General features: G+C 34.6%; 1 protein-coding gene across 6 annotated transcripts in view; it reads left to right on the top strand.

Moving 5' to 3' along the window:
• LOC123679931 (formin-2-like) overlaps positions 1–14168 on the top strand; it is a 90473-nt gene that overhangs the window by 45548 nt on the left and 30757 nt on the right. For 5 of the 6 annotated variants that reach the window (XM_045617502.1, XM_045617499.1, XM_045617505.1 and 2 more), the window contains 2 exons: positions 5934–7188; positions 8049–8075. In XM_045617502.1, the coding sequence (XP_045473458.1) occupies positions 5934–7188; positions 8049–8075 (1282 nt within the window). The remainder of the gene's footprint in view (positions 1–5933; positions 7189–8048; positions 8076–14168) is intronic. The other variant, XM_045617500.1, reaches the window with a different exon arrangement.

Raw genomic sequence — 14168 nt, 5'->3', positions numbered from 1 at the left:
TCAGAAAATCATCCAGCTACTCTTAATGACTTAGGAATCCAACTCAGAGAAATCTGGGAAGGATTAGATCAGAACATTTTAAGATCACTCATTTTGAGTATGAACCGTCGTTGCCGAGCTGTAATCAACGCAAGGGGTGGAAATACCAAGTATTAAATCACTTATCAGCATTCCAGTATTTTGAAAATTGTTTATTTCTCTTCTTTCACATAAGATTAGGTGAATTCCTGAATTTTTATTTCATTTAATGTGTCTTGTTTCGTTCAAAACCTTCCCGAGAGAACATAAAAAATAAGTTATAAAGTCAATGTAAGTTAACTTTCATTAAAATTGAGATTTTCAGAATGTGCTTTAATTTTTTGCGCAGTGTATTTCGAGATTTAATTCATTTGTGTTCATTGTATAATTTTAATCAAGTCATATACATGGTGTTCCATTTAAAAAGCACCTACTTTCAGGTGCTTTTTGTATACTTAGAAATTGAAACACATATACATAGTATGTATGTAAAAGAAATCATTTTGTATTTTTCAACTTTTCATCATACTTCGAAGAAGAAAACGGTCTTTTTGTTGTGTTACAAATACACAATATCATGTTTTTTAATTATAAGTTCTATTTTTGAAAATAAATGTTTAAAAGTATTTTTTATGGTTTTAGTAGGGCTATTGGCTAGAACCACCATATAAAAGTTCAACGCGTCAAGGAATAATATTTTAGGTGACTAAGCACCAAGGTGGCATCAGGCGCGGATCCAGGCCCCACTTTTGGGGGGGGGGGAACTTTTAGATACTAAAATACTGAAAATGTGGACCCCAGACACTTTCGCCATTTTGGACGTCATTTTTTTTACCGTTCATTAAAATGGGTTTTCACAAAATGTATTGAAGGTGAAATATTTGCTTATCTTGTAATTATTTGAACCTTATTATGTCAAATTCTAGGAGGGTCGGCAAAATTTAAGAGGTGCCCGGGACGTTTGGGAGGGGAACGTTCCCCCAGTTCCCCCCCCGTGGATCCGCGCCTGGGTGGCATGGAAATTTATTTCTTCTGCAGGCCCCACCTGTTTTGAGTGTCACGAGCCGCCACTGCCACAGGTCTATCTTACTCACAGCATCGATTTAACTTTCCCACAAAATTTTTTTGTCTACAATTCTATGTAACCCACTGTAAGTGATATCAATAGGATCATCATTGGGGTGCTCTTTCCGTTTGTCACTAACTGGCGAAACAAAAGCTTGAATTATATTGTAATAGTGAAAATACAGAGAGGGCCATTGAAAACGAAACAGCGGCTCTGTAAGTCGGCAGAACCGAGTTATATAAAAACTCTCGGACACGTCAACAACATTTTCGAGGGGGACATCGTTCGCGATGAAATTCACCCGAAATACATTCCATCCCTCGGAGCTGTGACCGCCACCCCTAAATTTTTAAATGGCACCATATGGCAAGTGATACCTCATTTCAAAGGTAGTTTTCTTCTTAATATCAAACAACAGAAATAAATTAATTTTATCGATTCGTTTTCGAGATATAAGAACTTGAAGTTGGGAAATAACTTTTTATTCACACAATCAATAAAAATAAGATCTAACATTGCAACTGTTTAGAGATTATTATCATTGTCAAGGAATTAAATGATCTAACTGTTTACCAACAAATAGCATGCAAGTCTGTTTCAAATTTTTATTTCATCCTCGATTACTTGATCGAAAAAATGTTAAGGTTTCGTGAGAATCGATAAAAAAACGTTTTTCGGCAACCGTCCGGGAAGTGCTCACTTCCCGGACGCTTTTTCTCTGAGAAAGTAGCATTTCCCGGCCTAGTCCGGAAAGTACGTACTTCCCGGACTAGGCCGGAAAAGAATCATAGAATCCATAACAACCGACATAACGGCTGACAGTTCATATGAAATTAGTTGTCAAAAATTTGCATGTTTTTTTATCGCAATCGTAATAAAATATGGAAAGCAGCAGCGATAGTGTTATTTTACATGGTTGCCGAAAAAATATTGTACGCAACACGCCCGAAAATGGTTTTTTTGGACTCACAGACTTCCAGGACTCGCTTACGCTCGTCCTGGAATTTTGTCTATTCGTCCAAAAAAACCCTATTTTCCGGACTTGTTACGTAAATTACTATTTCTCGAATTCGACTCAAATGCACGTACAACAAAAACATGTATGAGATAATTTTTTTCGCCAAATCGCAAGTGTGGACGTCAGTGTCAAACAGATCGTTGATTGAACGACATTGGAGTGAATTACTTGATTAAAGCTGCTGAATTCTTTCCTCAATAATGGTGTATACGATCGCGGAAAGAGTTGAAATAATAATAATAATTTTTTTTAAGAATGATGAGTGCGGTAACCGTACAGCTAATTTGTTCAATGAAACGCATCCAGATAAACTTGTTGTTAGAAAATACGTTCTAGAATTAGTGCAAAAATTTCGTCAAACTGGATCAGTAGCCAACAAGAAACGAGACCCAGAACGTGAATTTCCGGTTAGAAATGAACCTGTTGAAGTTGCACTTTTAGGACAAGTTCATGCAGACCCAACATTGAGCACAAGGAAATTGGCTAGTGTTACCAATATCAGTAGAACCAGTATCCGCCGAATCCTGAAACATCATAAATTCTACCCCTACAAAATACATTTGGTATACACCAATTGAATGAAGATGATTTCGATAGGCGACAGGAATTTTGTGAAATTATGACTACGATAATAGATAATGATGAGAATTTCCTTTTCAACATCTGCTTTTCTGATGAGTCTACATTCTTTTTGAATTCGACTGTGAATCGTCATAATTGTCGTTATTGGTCAGATGCTAATACACATGTTTTCCACGAAGTCCATACTCAAACTGCCCAAAAACTCAATGTCTGGGCCGGTATTTTTGGGGATCGTTTGATTGGACCGGTATTTCTTGACGATAACCTGACAGGAGAAACTTATTTGGAATTATTGAATCAATTTGTTCATCCACAATTAATAGACATCATTGAAAATGACGATCGTTACCATGAAGACCACTTGAAATTTCAACAATAATACCAATAATAAAAAAATTCATAAACATTGCATAATATCTTACAGATTAAACTGTTCAAATTGCTGTCCATTTTCCCTAATACATATAATATACTACAGTAAAGGACATAATCTCGAAGAACTTCGTGCATCAAGAGAAGCAGTTTTCCAGGATTTACAAAACCGCCCTTTTATAATATTAAATGCACTCAGGCGTATTGAAAAGTTTTGTCAATTATGTATTAGAGGAAAATGGACAGTAATTTGAACAATTTAAGCTGTAAGATATCATGCAATGTTTATGAATTTTTGTATTATTTATTTGTTGCTATTAGGTAGGTACCTACGTTTTGTTTTTCATGTTAGTGATGAGTGTATTATCTTTGTTTGCTTACTCTACTATTTATAAAAACCACAAATTAAAATTATCCAATTGAAACTTTTTTTCATATGGAAAATCCATTGCTCATTAACAAAAAATCATCATTATTTGATGTTTTAGTGTTTTTTTAACATTTCTGACCATTCTACCTATATAGTATCATACATCATTTTGAAGGAAAAAAAATAACGAATTCAACGAAGTAATGATATATAGGATGTTCCATTAAAAAAAATATAGGTTTATGTTGAATCTTCAAAACCATACCCCGAAAAAAAAAATTGAATACGCCACTGGATTCTACGCAGAATTCTGATTCAGACGTAGTTTTTACCTCAGCATTATTTCTAATAACTTCGGAGATAAGGGAGGGGTCCGAAAAGTATCAATTTCTAAAATCGCCCTGTATCTCTTGAACGGAAACAGTTATGCAAAATCTGATTAGACCAACTTGAGTTTCACGAAAAAGTAGGACAGGAACGTGAAAACCGCAAGGCTCTATCTTAAATAACAAGCGAGAAACCTGGCAGTCTCACCCAAAATAGGATGCACTGTACACCGTTTGGTCACCGTGGGAGCGCCAGAGGGGAATTTAATGGGTACCAAAGTTTGACTGATACGTGAAAAACCACGTGGAGGAAATCTCTCTTAAGAGAAGGGCGTAGTTTGAGTTTGGTGCTGGGTCCACCTCATACCTGTTCGGAAAGTACCCAATTCGTCTTTTTTGTTTGTGCGTTCCAGACTGATATCTCCAGGGACCTCTATTTCTATTCCAAAAGTTTAATCATGTGTATCATTTTGATCTAAAATGTAACTACGAGTTTCTCAATTTTCGTTTTATTTGGGATTTTCTTCTTTGATTTTTTCTTTGATGATTTCATCGACGTCTTTTTCTCCGGTTTTCTAGCCCCTTTGTGGGAAAACGAAATTCTTGAGGGCCAAAACGGTTTCGTTTTTTCCCGTTTGAGATCCGACTGGATTCAATAGATTTTCCCTTAGAAAATGGCTAGGGTATCCATTGTTACTGGCCGGATAAGGGCTATTATATTTTCTGAGGGTATTGCATCTATTTGCAGCGTGTCCGAACTTTTGACATACGTGACATTGTTCTGAGCTTTTGCGGAGAGTCTCACTTTGACTCAGATATCAGCAGCGGTTTTAGTGTCGTAATCTATAACGATATTCTTTGGTGGATGTTTCAATTTCAGAAGAAAAATCAAAGGTCGTAAAATCACTCCTGCACTCCTAAACTTCATTTTCGGCTCTTGCGGTAAAGTCTAATCATTTGGTAGTTTGCCAGAAGTTTCGTGAATATTGGTGGTTTTATAGATATGTTTTTTCCGAATTTCAAATGGCACCCAGAATCAGTTTTTCCTTAATATCTCCTTTCCGACTCATTTTATGATAAAATCAGTTATTCACAATATTAAACTAGAAAATATCTACCTCCATTTATGTTAGATATTATTCACACATATTCTTGTGAAATCCATAATTTTTACGTAGAATCACCGCAGTGCATACTTCAATATGAGTTTTGGCTGAAAAACTTATTTTCACACCACCTTGAGGTAGAGTGAGCGGCACGTTTTTTTTTTCGAAGTGTCCCTTGTAACCTAATCCCAGTGGCGGATTTAGTCAACTGGGGGCTCGAGCGCAAGTCAAATCTGGCACCCTCTTGATAAAGATTTTTCAGAAACTGATTTTGAACTTGCACTATTGTATGGAAAGGAAACAGATGGTAGACAGTTCTAACATTTGTTAGTTAATTGATAATCATAATTAGTGCGACAGTTGCTTTTATTGATTGAGAGAATAAAAAGTGATTTTCGAGTTCCTGACATCTCGAAAACTGAATTGATAGAATTCAAGTAAGGTATCACTTGCCATAAGTTGCCACTAATTTGCGCTTCTGCCGAATCCATATGTGATGCCACTTTTCGAAATCTAACGAAATCTTCTTTCAATCCATTTTTCTGCATATTCCGTATTCTCTTTTTACATTCACATGAAATGAGTTTCAACAAAGTTCCTGGAGCTAGGGGCTCAATTACGTAACAGAAATTAGACGATTTTTGTTTCCATTCCATCCCTACTACTTTGTATTTCAATCACAGTGATAGATTCGGAATGAATGTTATGGTGTTGTTGCTTCTCTAGATGATAACGATGCAATATTGAATAACGCTGATTTTTGAAGCATGCATATTTTTATTCGTTGAATGAAGACATGCTCTTCTTACTTTTCACATTACTGTTACCGCATATAGTTCAAGAATATAGCGTTCTGCAACTTTAGTAATGATCTCTGGTTCAGCGTTTCTACTTTTAAATGCTAATTTAAATTATCTTAATGAGTTTTGTAAAATGTATAACTCTTAGTTTCAAAAGCAGTGCTTCAGATTAATATGCAATAGACACTTAGAGGGGGAGGGGGTGTTCTTTTAGAAAAAGTTACATACATCTTCAAACAAAACTACTGGTAATAACATTTCCTGACTTCTTTCAGCCTGACTGCATCTATTACTGGACTTATGCTGAAATCCCTAATTCGGTCCCACAAACACCTGGTCGAATAAGTATGGTTTCTTGGCCGCCAAATTCTCCATCGTCTTGTGATGCCATCACAAAACCTCTCCCTAGTGGCAATTTATCTTCACCTAGAACCACCCCTGATGAGAATATCGATGAAAGTTGTAGTCCCGAGAACGATCATTCACCACCTCCTGGAAGAAAAGGAGAATTGAGCAGTTCAGCGAGAGATGTAGAACTACTGAGTTTAGAAGAAGAAATACGAAGATTGAGACAGGAAGTGGAAAAATATAAAACACTCGTAGAGATTCAGATGCTGACAGCAAAGGCGGTTAAAGATTTTGGTTCGCCAATAGATGAAACAAAAACAATTCAACAAATCTGTGATAAAAATGGTAGTGATAAGATTTTAGGTGATTGGAAAAGGGGGTTAGTCTTGAATGAATGTGAAAATAGAAACGAAAAAGTAAATAAGGATTCGCAAACGGCCCAAAATATTATATTGAGAACTGACGCCGAATGTCAAACCGAAGGAAATATTGATATTCATCAGAATTTTGAGAGAAGATTAGTCAGCAATAATTCACAAACTGATTTGAAAACGGAAATAACATCGACATTTGACTTAGAAGATGAAGTATCATCGAAAGTAAAAACAATCATATCTCCAACATACCATACAACATCATCTATAAAATTAAAACTTCCAGCCAACAAAACCCAGCAAACAGAATCTCCTCCGCCACCCCCACCTCTACCACCAACAAATATAACTGTACCCCTTCCACCTCCAATGCCAGGACAAGTTATATCACCATTGAGAGGTCCAGTGCCTCCTCCACCTCCAATGCCAGAACAAGTTATATCACCATTGGGAGGTTCAGTGCCTCCTCCACCTCCAATGCCTGCACTAGTCTCATTAGGGATTTCAGTTCCTCCCCCTCCACCATTTCCGGGAACAATGATCGGACCTCCTCCTCCCCCACCACCTCTCCCCCCTTCCATATCAGGAGGTGCTTTTCCTCCACCACCTCCTTTACCGTCTATTCCAATTGCTCCACCCTTGATGCACGTATCAGTTGGTCCAGTAGCTCCATCAGTTAGGAACTTCGGTGCGCCGACTTCTGGGGTACCACCACCACCTCCCCCTCCTGGTGCTAAATCTGACAATCAAAAAGGCCCTACGCCCTTACCTACACCGCCACCGGGCGGATGGAGTGCACAAAAGGCTGGTAATATTGCTTTTCTATTTTTCCTTATCATGATCATGTTATCATTATAAACATTGATAATTTTTGTGTTCTGCTAATAATAAGCATAATTTTGGAAACAAACAGAAATCGATATCAAATGAAAAATTCCTATAAAATTCTGAAACAGAAGTATTAGATTCTTTCCTAGTGGAATTTTGGACGAAAGGGGAGATATGGTTTTACACACTTTCTTTATGGAAGCCTCAATAAAAAAGTACATATTCAGAAACTGTCAGATACTGAAAGGTACCAATCTTATTTCATCACATTGTATTGTAACGGTTTTGGGTTCATTTTGAAGTTAAGTGCACGAGACCAGTGAAAGTAGAGGAAACTTTCTTTTCACTGTTAGGATAAAAAAAATTGTTTGAGATTTGAAATTTCTGCTCACAAGATGCATTCAAACTATCTTTTACTTCTTTGAGCAATTCTACCAGAAAAAATTAAGTTATTGCGATTAGAAAGGTATTTTGGACCAATTGGATAACGTCCAATAAAAATTTTGTCTTTTGGACGATTTTCAGTTAACCTATACATCCTTCGTAATGAAGATATTTTTGAAATGCTCAATTTGATCTAAGAGAGCACAGGCCCGAGTCTCAGACCGAGATTCCTTTATAGATACCTTCTGCAGTTTTGGATGAGATAGCTGAAAAAACGCGCCTGAAATTTTCAAATCGATTGAAAATCTTCATTTATGCATTAATTCAATAATATAAATTAATACTTCGGTATCAGAATTTTATCCGAATTCGTTATTCAAATTCATTTGCCTCTTCATCTTTTTTGTTCTACTGAGTTATAGTACCAAGAAAGCACATATCCTTTTGTTTGTGTAGTGACGCCTGCAGTCCCAATCACTATAGGTAAGATTTTTGAAAGAGAAGAATATTTGTGAAATGGGCTTTTTGGTGAATGGTTGCTTTGCTCTTAAATTAACACCTATTGCACAAATTATTTATTCACAGAGTTATACCTACTTTCTTTCGTATAAATCGCTAAATATTGTCAAAATTTCCTACAGAAATTAACACTAAATTGAGGTTCACCCATATAGTTCAGAACAGTAATTTTTCAGCTTGATTATTTTGTTATAATTGTAGCAATTTGTATGAAAGAAATGGAACAAAAGTAAAGTTTCATCATTAACAAATAGATATTTCATGTGTACAAGTAAAACTTCGAGAAAAAATTTTCAGAGTGGAACCTCAGAACTATAAATTGTCAATTCTTTACAGTAAAATCATAAGGCACTCTTTTTCATCAAATTGCTCCACATGTAATGAATGGAATTAGGTGGATCTATCAAGATTTGATATATTTGCGAATAATAAAAAGTTTTTCACAAAAATTTTATTCTTAAAAGTTATTCCTGGAATCGAATTCGTAGATTTCTTCGATTATCAATATTTTTTTGTATTATAAATTTGGTTAGTAACATTATATTTTTATGATTTTTCAAAAATTCATGACACAATTCAGGGTGATTCATCGCGATGGCCTGTTAGACGTTTATGGAAAACTAATAATAATTTTTCGATGAAAATTTTCATATTGGGGTTTGAAACCTAGATCTTCCTCTCTAAAATATTTTCAGATCTCTACAACTTCGGGTTATATCGCAAACAGACTACTACTTCCTTATTTCAAATGGCACACCCGGTTTATTATTGCATCATTAAATAGCTTTTTTTTATGAAAATTTCAAAATATGTCATACCTACCTTGGGTATAAAATAAACTAAACTGTTCATGAGTAATGGGATTCTTATGAAAAAAATTTTGGCGACGAGGACTCACATTTTTTTGAATATTTCTGCAGAAAAAGTTTTTTTTTGGAGAAATCTTTTTCATTTTCGATTTTGCATTTACGCAGTATTATAAGACTGTTTGGGGTTTGGATCAAAAATGTACAGAGTGTTTATGAGAAGATCATGAACTTGGACAACTCAAATTGATCATACTGAACATTTTCAAGTTAGAACCTATATTTTTTATCAATTCAGTCAATTCTACGTATAGAAGGGAGGGGTTACTTAAGAAAACCCTATACTCAGAAGATACTTGGAATTAATGAGGAAGAACTCTCAATGAGGAAAAATCGCAAATTTTATTGTGTGGAGTAGTCTGTGACTTCCGGAAAACACAGTAAGGAACTAGAATTCGATGTTTCGATAACTAAATTTGACATTTCAGGAATTGAATTTATTGTTCGTTGAGATTGTTGAGAAATCCATAAACCAATAAAATCTTCAATTATAAATAATTGATTGTTACAATTCAAGAAATGTCTAAAACAAAATCGAATCAGTACACACACCAGGGATTCTATGCATCTTAGTCTGACTTCCGGAAAAAACAGAAAGAAACTTAAACCGAAACATCGAGTTTAAGTTTCTTTCTGTTTTTTCCGGAAGTCAGACTAAGATGCATAGAATCCCTGGTGTGTGTACTGATTCGATTTTGTTTTAGATGTTTTGAGATATTCCACCTGTTGCTGCAAACTTTCAAAATAAATTACAATTCAGTTCATATCGAAATATTAATTAAATTAATGTAATATAATGACAGACGGATATTGGCCGATTCAGAGTATAAGTGAAAGATTGTCACCAGCAATCAAAAATATTATTCTATACTTAAAGGTCAGGAGAGGCAAGAATCGCGAGAATGTCAAATATAAACGCTGTATGCGCCTTCTGAAACAGACGCGATCTCTCGAAATCAAAAAGGTATAAATCTGAAAAAACTTCCGTTTTGTCTGAAATTTTTGCAGGTATAAATAGACACACCAGGTTTTTTATGCATCTTAGTCAAGACTACTCCAGACAGTTATAAATTGCGGTTTTTCCTCATCAGAGTTCTTCCTCGATAACTTATAAAGTATTCATTTCAGGTATAGAGTTTGTTTAAGTAACCCCCCTTCCTCGTTTTATATGTATATTTGTTTTATTTATTTATTATAATAATACATATACAATGTATATTATAATATAATATAATAATTAATAATTTTCATAAATAAGTGAATGTTGCACATGATGAATAGTTGCCGTCAAATAATACACTACTTCTCAAAGAAGTAGAATACAAATAGGAAGGCAAAAGCCAATATCGATAATGGACTGAAAAAGTGAGTATCACATAATAAATACATCACAGATAAAATACACATTCAAAACTCTTCAAGTTTATAAATAGCCTGTCTGTAGTAGTTCTTTTACATCCTTGCTGAATTTCAAGTCATTCAAACTCTTCATATTTTCAGGCATTTTATTATACAGGGTGGCCACTTTTTCAATGGGATTGTATTGGTAACTAACCATAAGAGTAAGAAGGTCTGTCAAATGGAGAAAAAGTTGCATGCATAGAAGCATTATCAAGCAGTTCAAACGATTCGAAATTATCAGGGCCGGTTATTGAGATATCATAAGAAAAGTAAATTATGTCATTTTGATTTTTCTTTTTTTTTCCACTTTATTTCAAATATAATCAAAAAATTTTCCAGGAATTTTTTATTTGACGTAATCAGATTTCGTATCCAACGTTTCGTGCTCTCTGGGCCACCCTCAACCTCATTTTTTCAATAATAATAATAATGATAATAATAATAATATATATTTATCCTTTAGACCATTATTACATCATATACACAATATCAATTATATATACAACAGTAACAACTATAGGTATAGGATATGTCAAATACAAAAAATAACCTAAATTAAGCTAATTTATCTTCCGCGTATATTCATCAACACTATAAATACATTTAGACAACAACAATTCAGAGAGTGAGGTCTTGAATATTTTCTCATCATTCAAATTTTTCAGTGAAGCTGGCAAAGCATTGAACAATTTGATCCCCATGTATTTGGGACTTTTTTCAAAGGCGGAAATGGAGTGTTGAGGTATCACAAAATCATTAGAAGACCTCGTGTCATATTTATGACAAAAATTATTCCTATTAAATGAACTCGAATTTTTTCTAACATAAATCAAAATCTCCAATATATACTAACTTGCCAATGGCAACACTTTGAATTTCTTGAACAAAGATCTACATGATGTACGACTTGATACACCTGCCACATACCTTAGCGCTTTCTTCTGAAGTCTAAAGACTCTTTTCCAATGTACAGAAGCCCCCCAGAACAAAATACCATACAATATTCTCGATTTGAAGTGTGCATTATAATATAAAAGACATATATCCCCATCAGTGAGTTGTTTCAATCTGAACAAGACATAACAAATCCCTGAAAGCAATCTACACAATTCATCCAAATGCTGTTGCCACGATAGGTTCGCATCAATAATGACACCCAAAAATTTTGCCGAATGGACCTCTTGAATCGATCTATTTCTGACTCTTATCAGTGAACTTTTATTAATATATTCAGCTGTGTTTTTAAGTGTGAAGCTAATAAAGGCAGTCTTATCGGTATTCAGAAATAGACGATTGCTGTCGAACCATTCAGACAAACCATGTAAGTAAGCGCAATTTTGCCCTTTCTACAGCTCCATTCGTGGTTCGGTCAGAACATAGCAATGTATTGTCATCTGCAAACATTGTCAAATCGAGAGGACAATCCATGATGTCAGGCAAGTCATTCACAAATAGGAGAAATAATAGCGGTCCCAAAACTGAACCCTGGGGTACATCGCACTCTACATCCCGGAACGAAGATCTTATACCGTCAATTTCTACCATCTGTACTCTATTTTTCAAATAAGATTCAATTAGTTGATTTACGATACCTCTAAACCCCAAACACTTCATTTTATAGAGAAGTAAATCATGGGGTACCAAATCAAATGCCCTACTGAGATCCATCATGACAGCAAGGCACTTGTTCCCATCATTCATACTTTCATAAAGTCTTTCAATAAAATTCATAATTGCCGATTGTGCTGACCGTCCCTTCCTAAATCCATGTTGACAGTTGGACATTATAGTGTGCTTTTGAAGGAACGACAACATTCTGTTGAATATAAGACGTTCATAAACTTTTGATATTGTCGACAGCAAGGATATTGGTCGGTAATTTTGCGCTAACTTCTTATCACCCTTTTTATGTACCATTCTGATTTTCGCAATTTTGAGAATATTCGGATAAACTCCATCAGATAAAGATCTATTTATCAAAATGGTTAATATTGGGACAATATATGGATAAATATTCTTCAAAATATTCCCTGTTATTTGATCAATACCTGACGAATTCGATTTCTTTAAGTCATGTATAATATTAAAAACCTCTGACTCTGTAGCTGGAAAAATAAACACCAAAGAACTCACCCTATTGGTTGGCTGTTTGTCCGAATTTTTATTTGGAATCTTATCATTTATTTCCTGTATTATATGAATAAGATAATCATTGAAATAATTGGAGACCTGGCAAGGATCATCCACCAACCTGTCGCCAATCAACAATTCATGTTTACCACGTCTCACCTCAACAGCCAAACCTATATTCTTACCAATCATTGCCCAAACAGCCCTTGATTTGTTTGAAGCCTGCCTAAAAAACTTAGCAAAGTACTGTCTTTTAGCTGCCAGCAGAATTTTTTCATATAGTCTTTTATACTTATTATAGGAAATAATATTCGAAACTTCAGGATTTGAACACTTAAGCATATACAAATGCCTAAGCATTTTAGATGATACCCTAATACCACAGGTTATCCAGGGCTTAGAATTCGCCCTCCTAACAATTGTTTTCTGTAATGGAAAAGATACATCAATGTAGTAAGAAAGGATACCTACGAACTCATGAAATGCTTCATCAAGAGAATCTGCATTCTGTACACCCTCCCAGCACTCCTTAGAAATATAATAAGAGAAAGTGTTATAATTAGGCGAGTTGAAAATTCTACAATATCGTTCATTATCATTATTCAAGGCTTTTTCAGTATTGATTGTTAATATCTGAGGAGTATGATCAGATAGTCCATTTGCACATACCTCTGACTTAACTATATACTCCCCATCAATATTGCTACACATATAATCAATGCAATAGTTAGATTGATCACCATATCTGGTAACTTCGTTAGTAAGGACACTTATATTATATGATGATAATATATCCAACATCTCACTTTTATAAACAGAATTGCTAAAGAAATTCAAGTTCCAATCGCCACATATTATAATGCTTCCACTGTCCAAGGACAGCTCTTCCATAATATGATCACGCTCTACAAGAAATTGCTGTAAATTCTCTAAGATAGGTGATCTATAGACTGTCACAATTTTAAGGTTTGTGTCATTAGGAAATGACAACTTTATGCCACATATTTCAAATATTTGTTCTATTGATTTTGAAGATAATTTAGAAATACATGATGCCTTTACGGATATATTATCTCGTACATAAATCGCTACCCCGCCATTTTTCTTTATACTTCTACAATATACAGTAATATTATCGTATCCATTTATTTTATAGGCATTTACTTCATTTTCACTGAGCCAATGTTCTGTAAAGCAAGCTACATGTATATCCTCTGTATTTAAAATAACTTCAAGATCTTCTATTTTATTTCTTATACATTGAACATTTTGATGGAAAATTCTAATATTATGATTCATATTTACCTCGATATTACAATTTTCATAATTTTGTTTGAATGACTTACAAATACTTTGCTTAGATCCACTATGAAGGGTTTGTCCTGCTTGGGAATTTATTCGCAACTGATAACTGATTTGTTATTTATTTCACCGGCTGTATAACCTGTCTTGAGGAGAAAAAATTTTTGAAATTGAATTCTCTAACTATAATTGCATAGGGCCATACTTCTGGTTTGGATACCTTATCAAACATACTCTCAGGAACACCAATACCGAAGGCCGAATTCTGTCCCTTAGTAGGCAATTTTTTGACTTCAACTTCATCAATTCCTCCCAAAAATGATAAATGTTTTTTAACATCATCAGGCATAACATTTTG

Source organism: Harmonia axyridis, chromosome 5, assembly GCF_914767665.1.
Source record: "Harmonia axyridis chromosome 5, icHarAxyr1.1, whole genome shotgun sequence".
NCBI lineage: Eukaryota > Metazoa > Arthropoda > Insecta > Coleoptera > Coccinellidae > Harmonia > Harmonia axyridis.
Note: the sequence above shows the minus strand (reverse complement) of the source record. Positions and strands in the feature narration are given on the sequence as shown.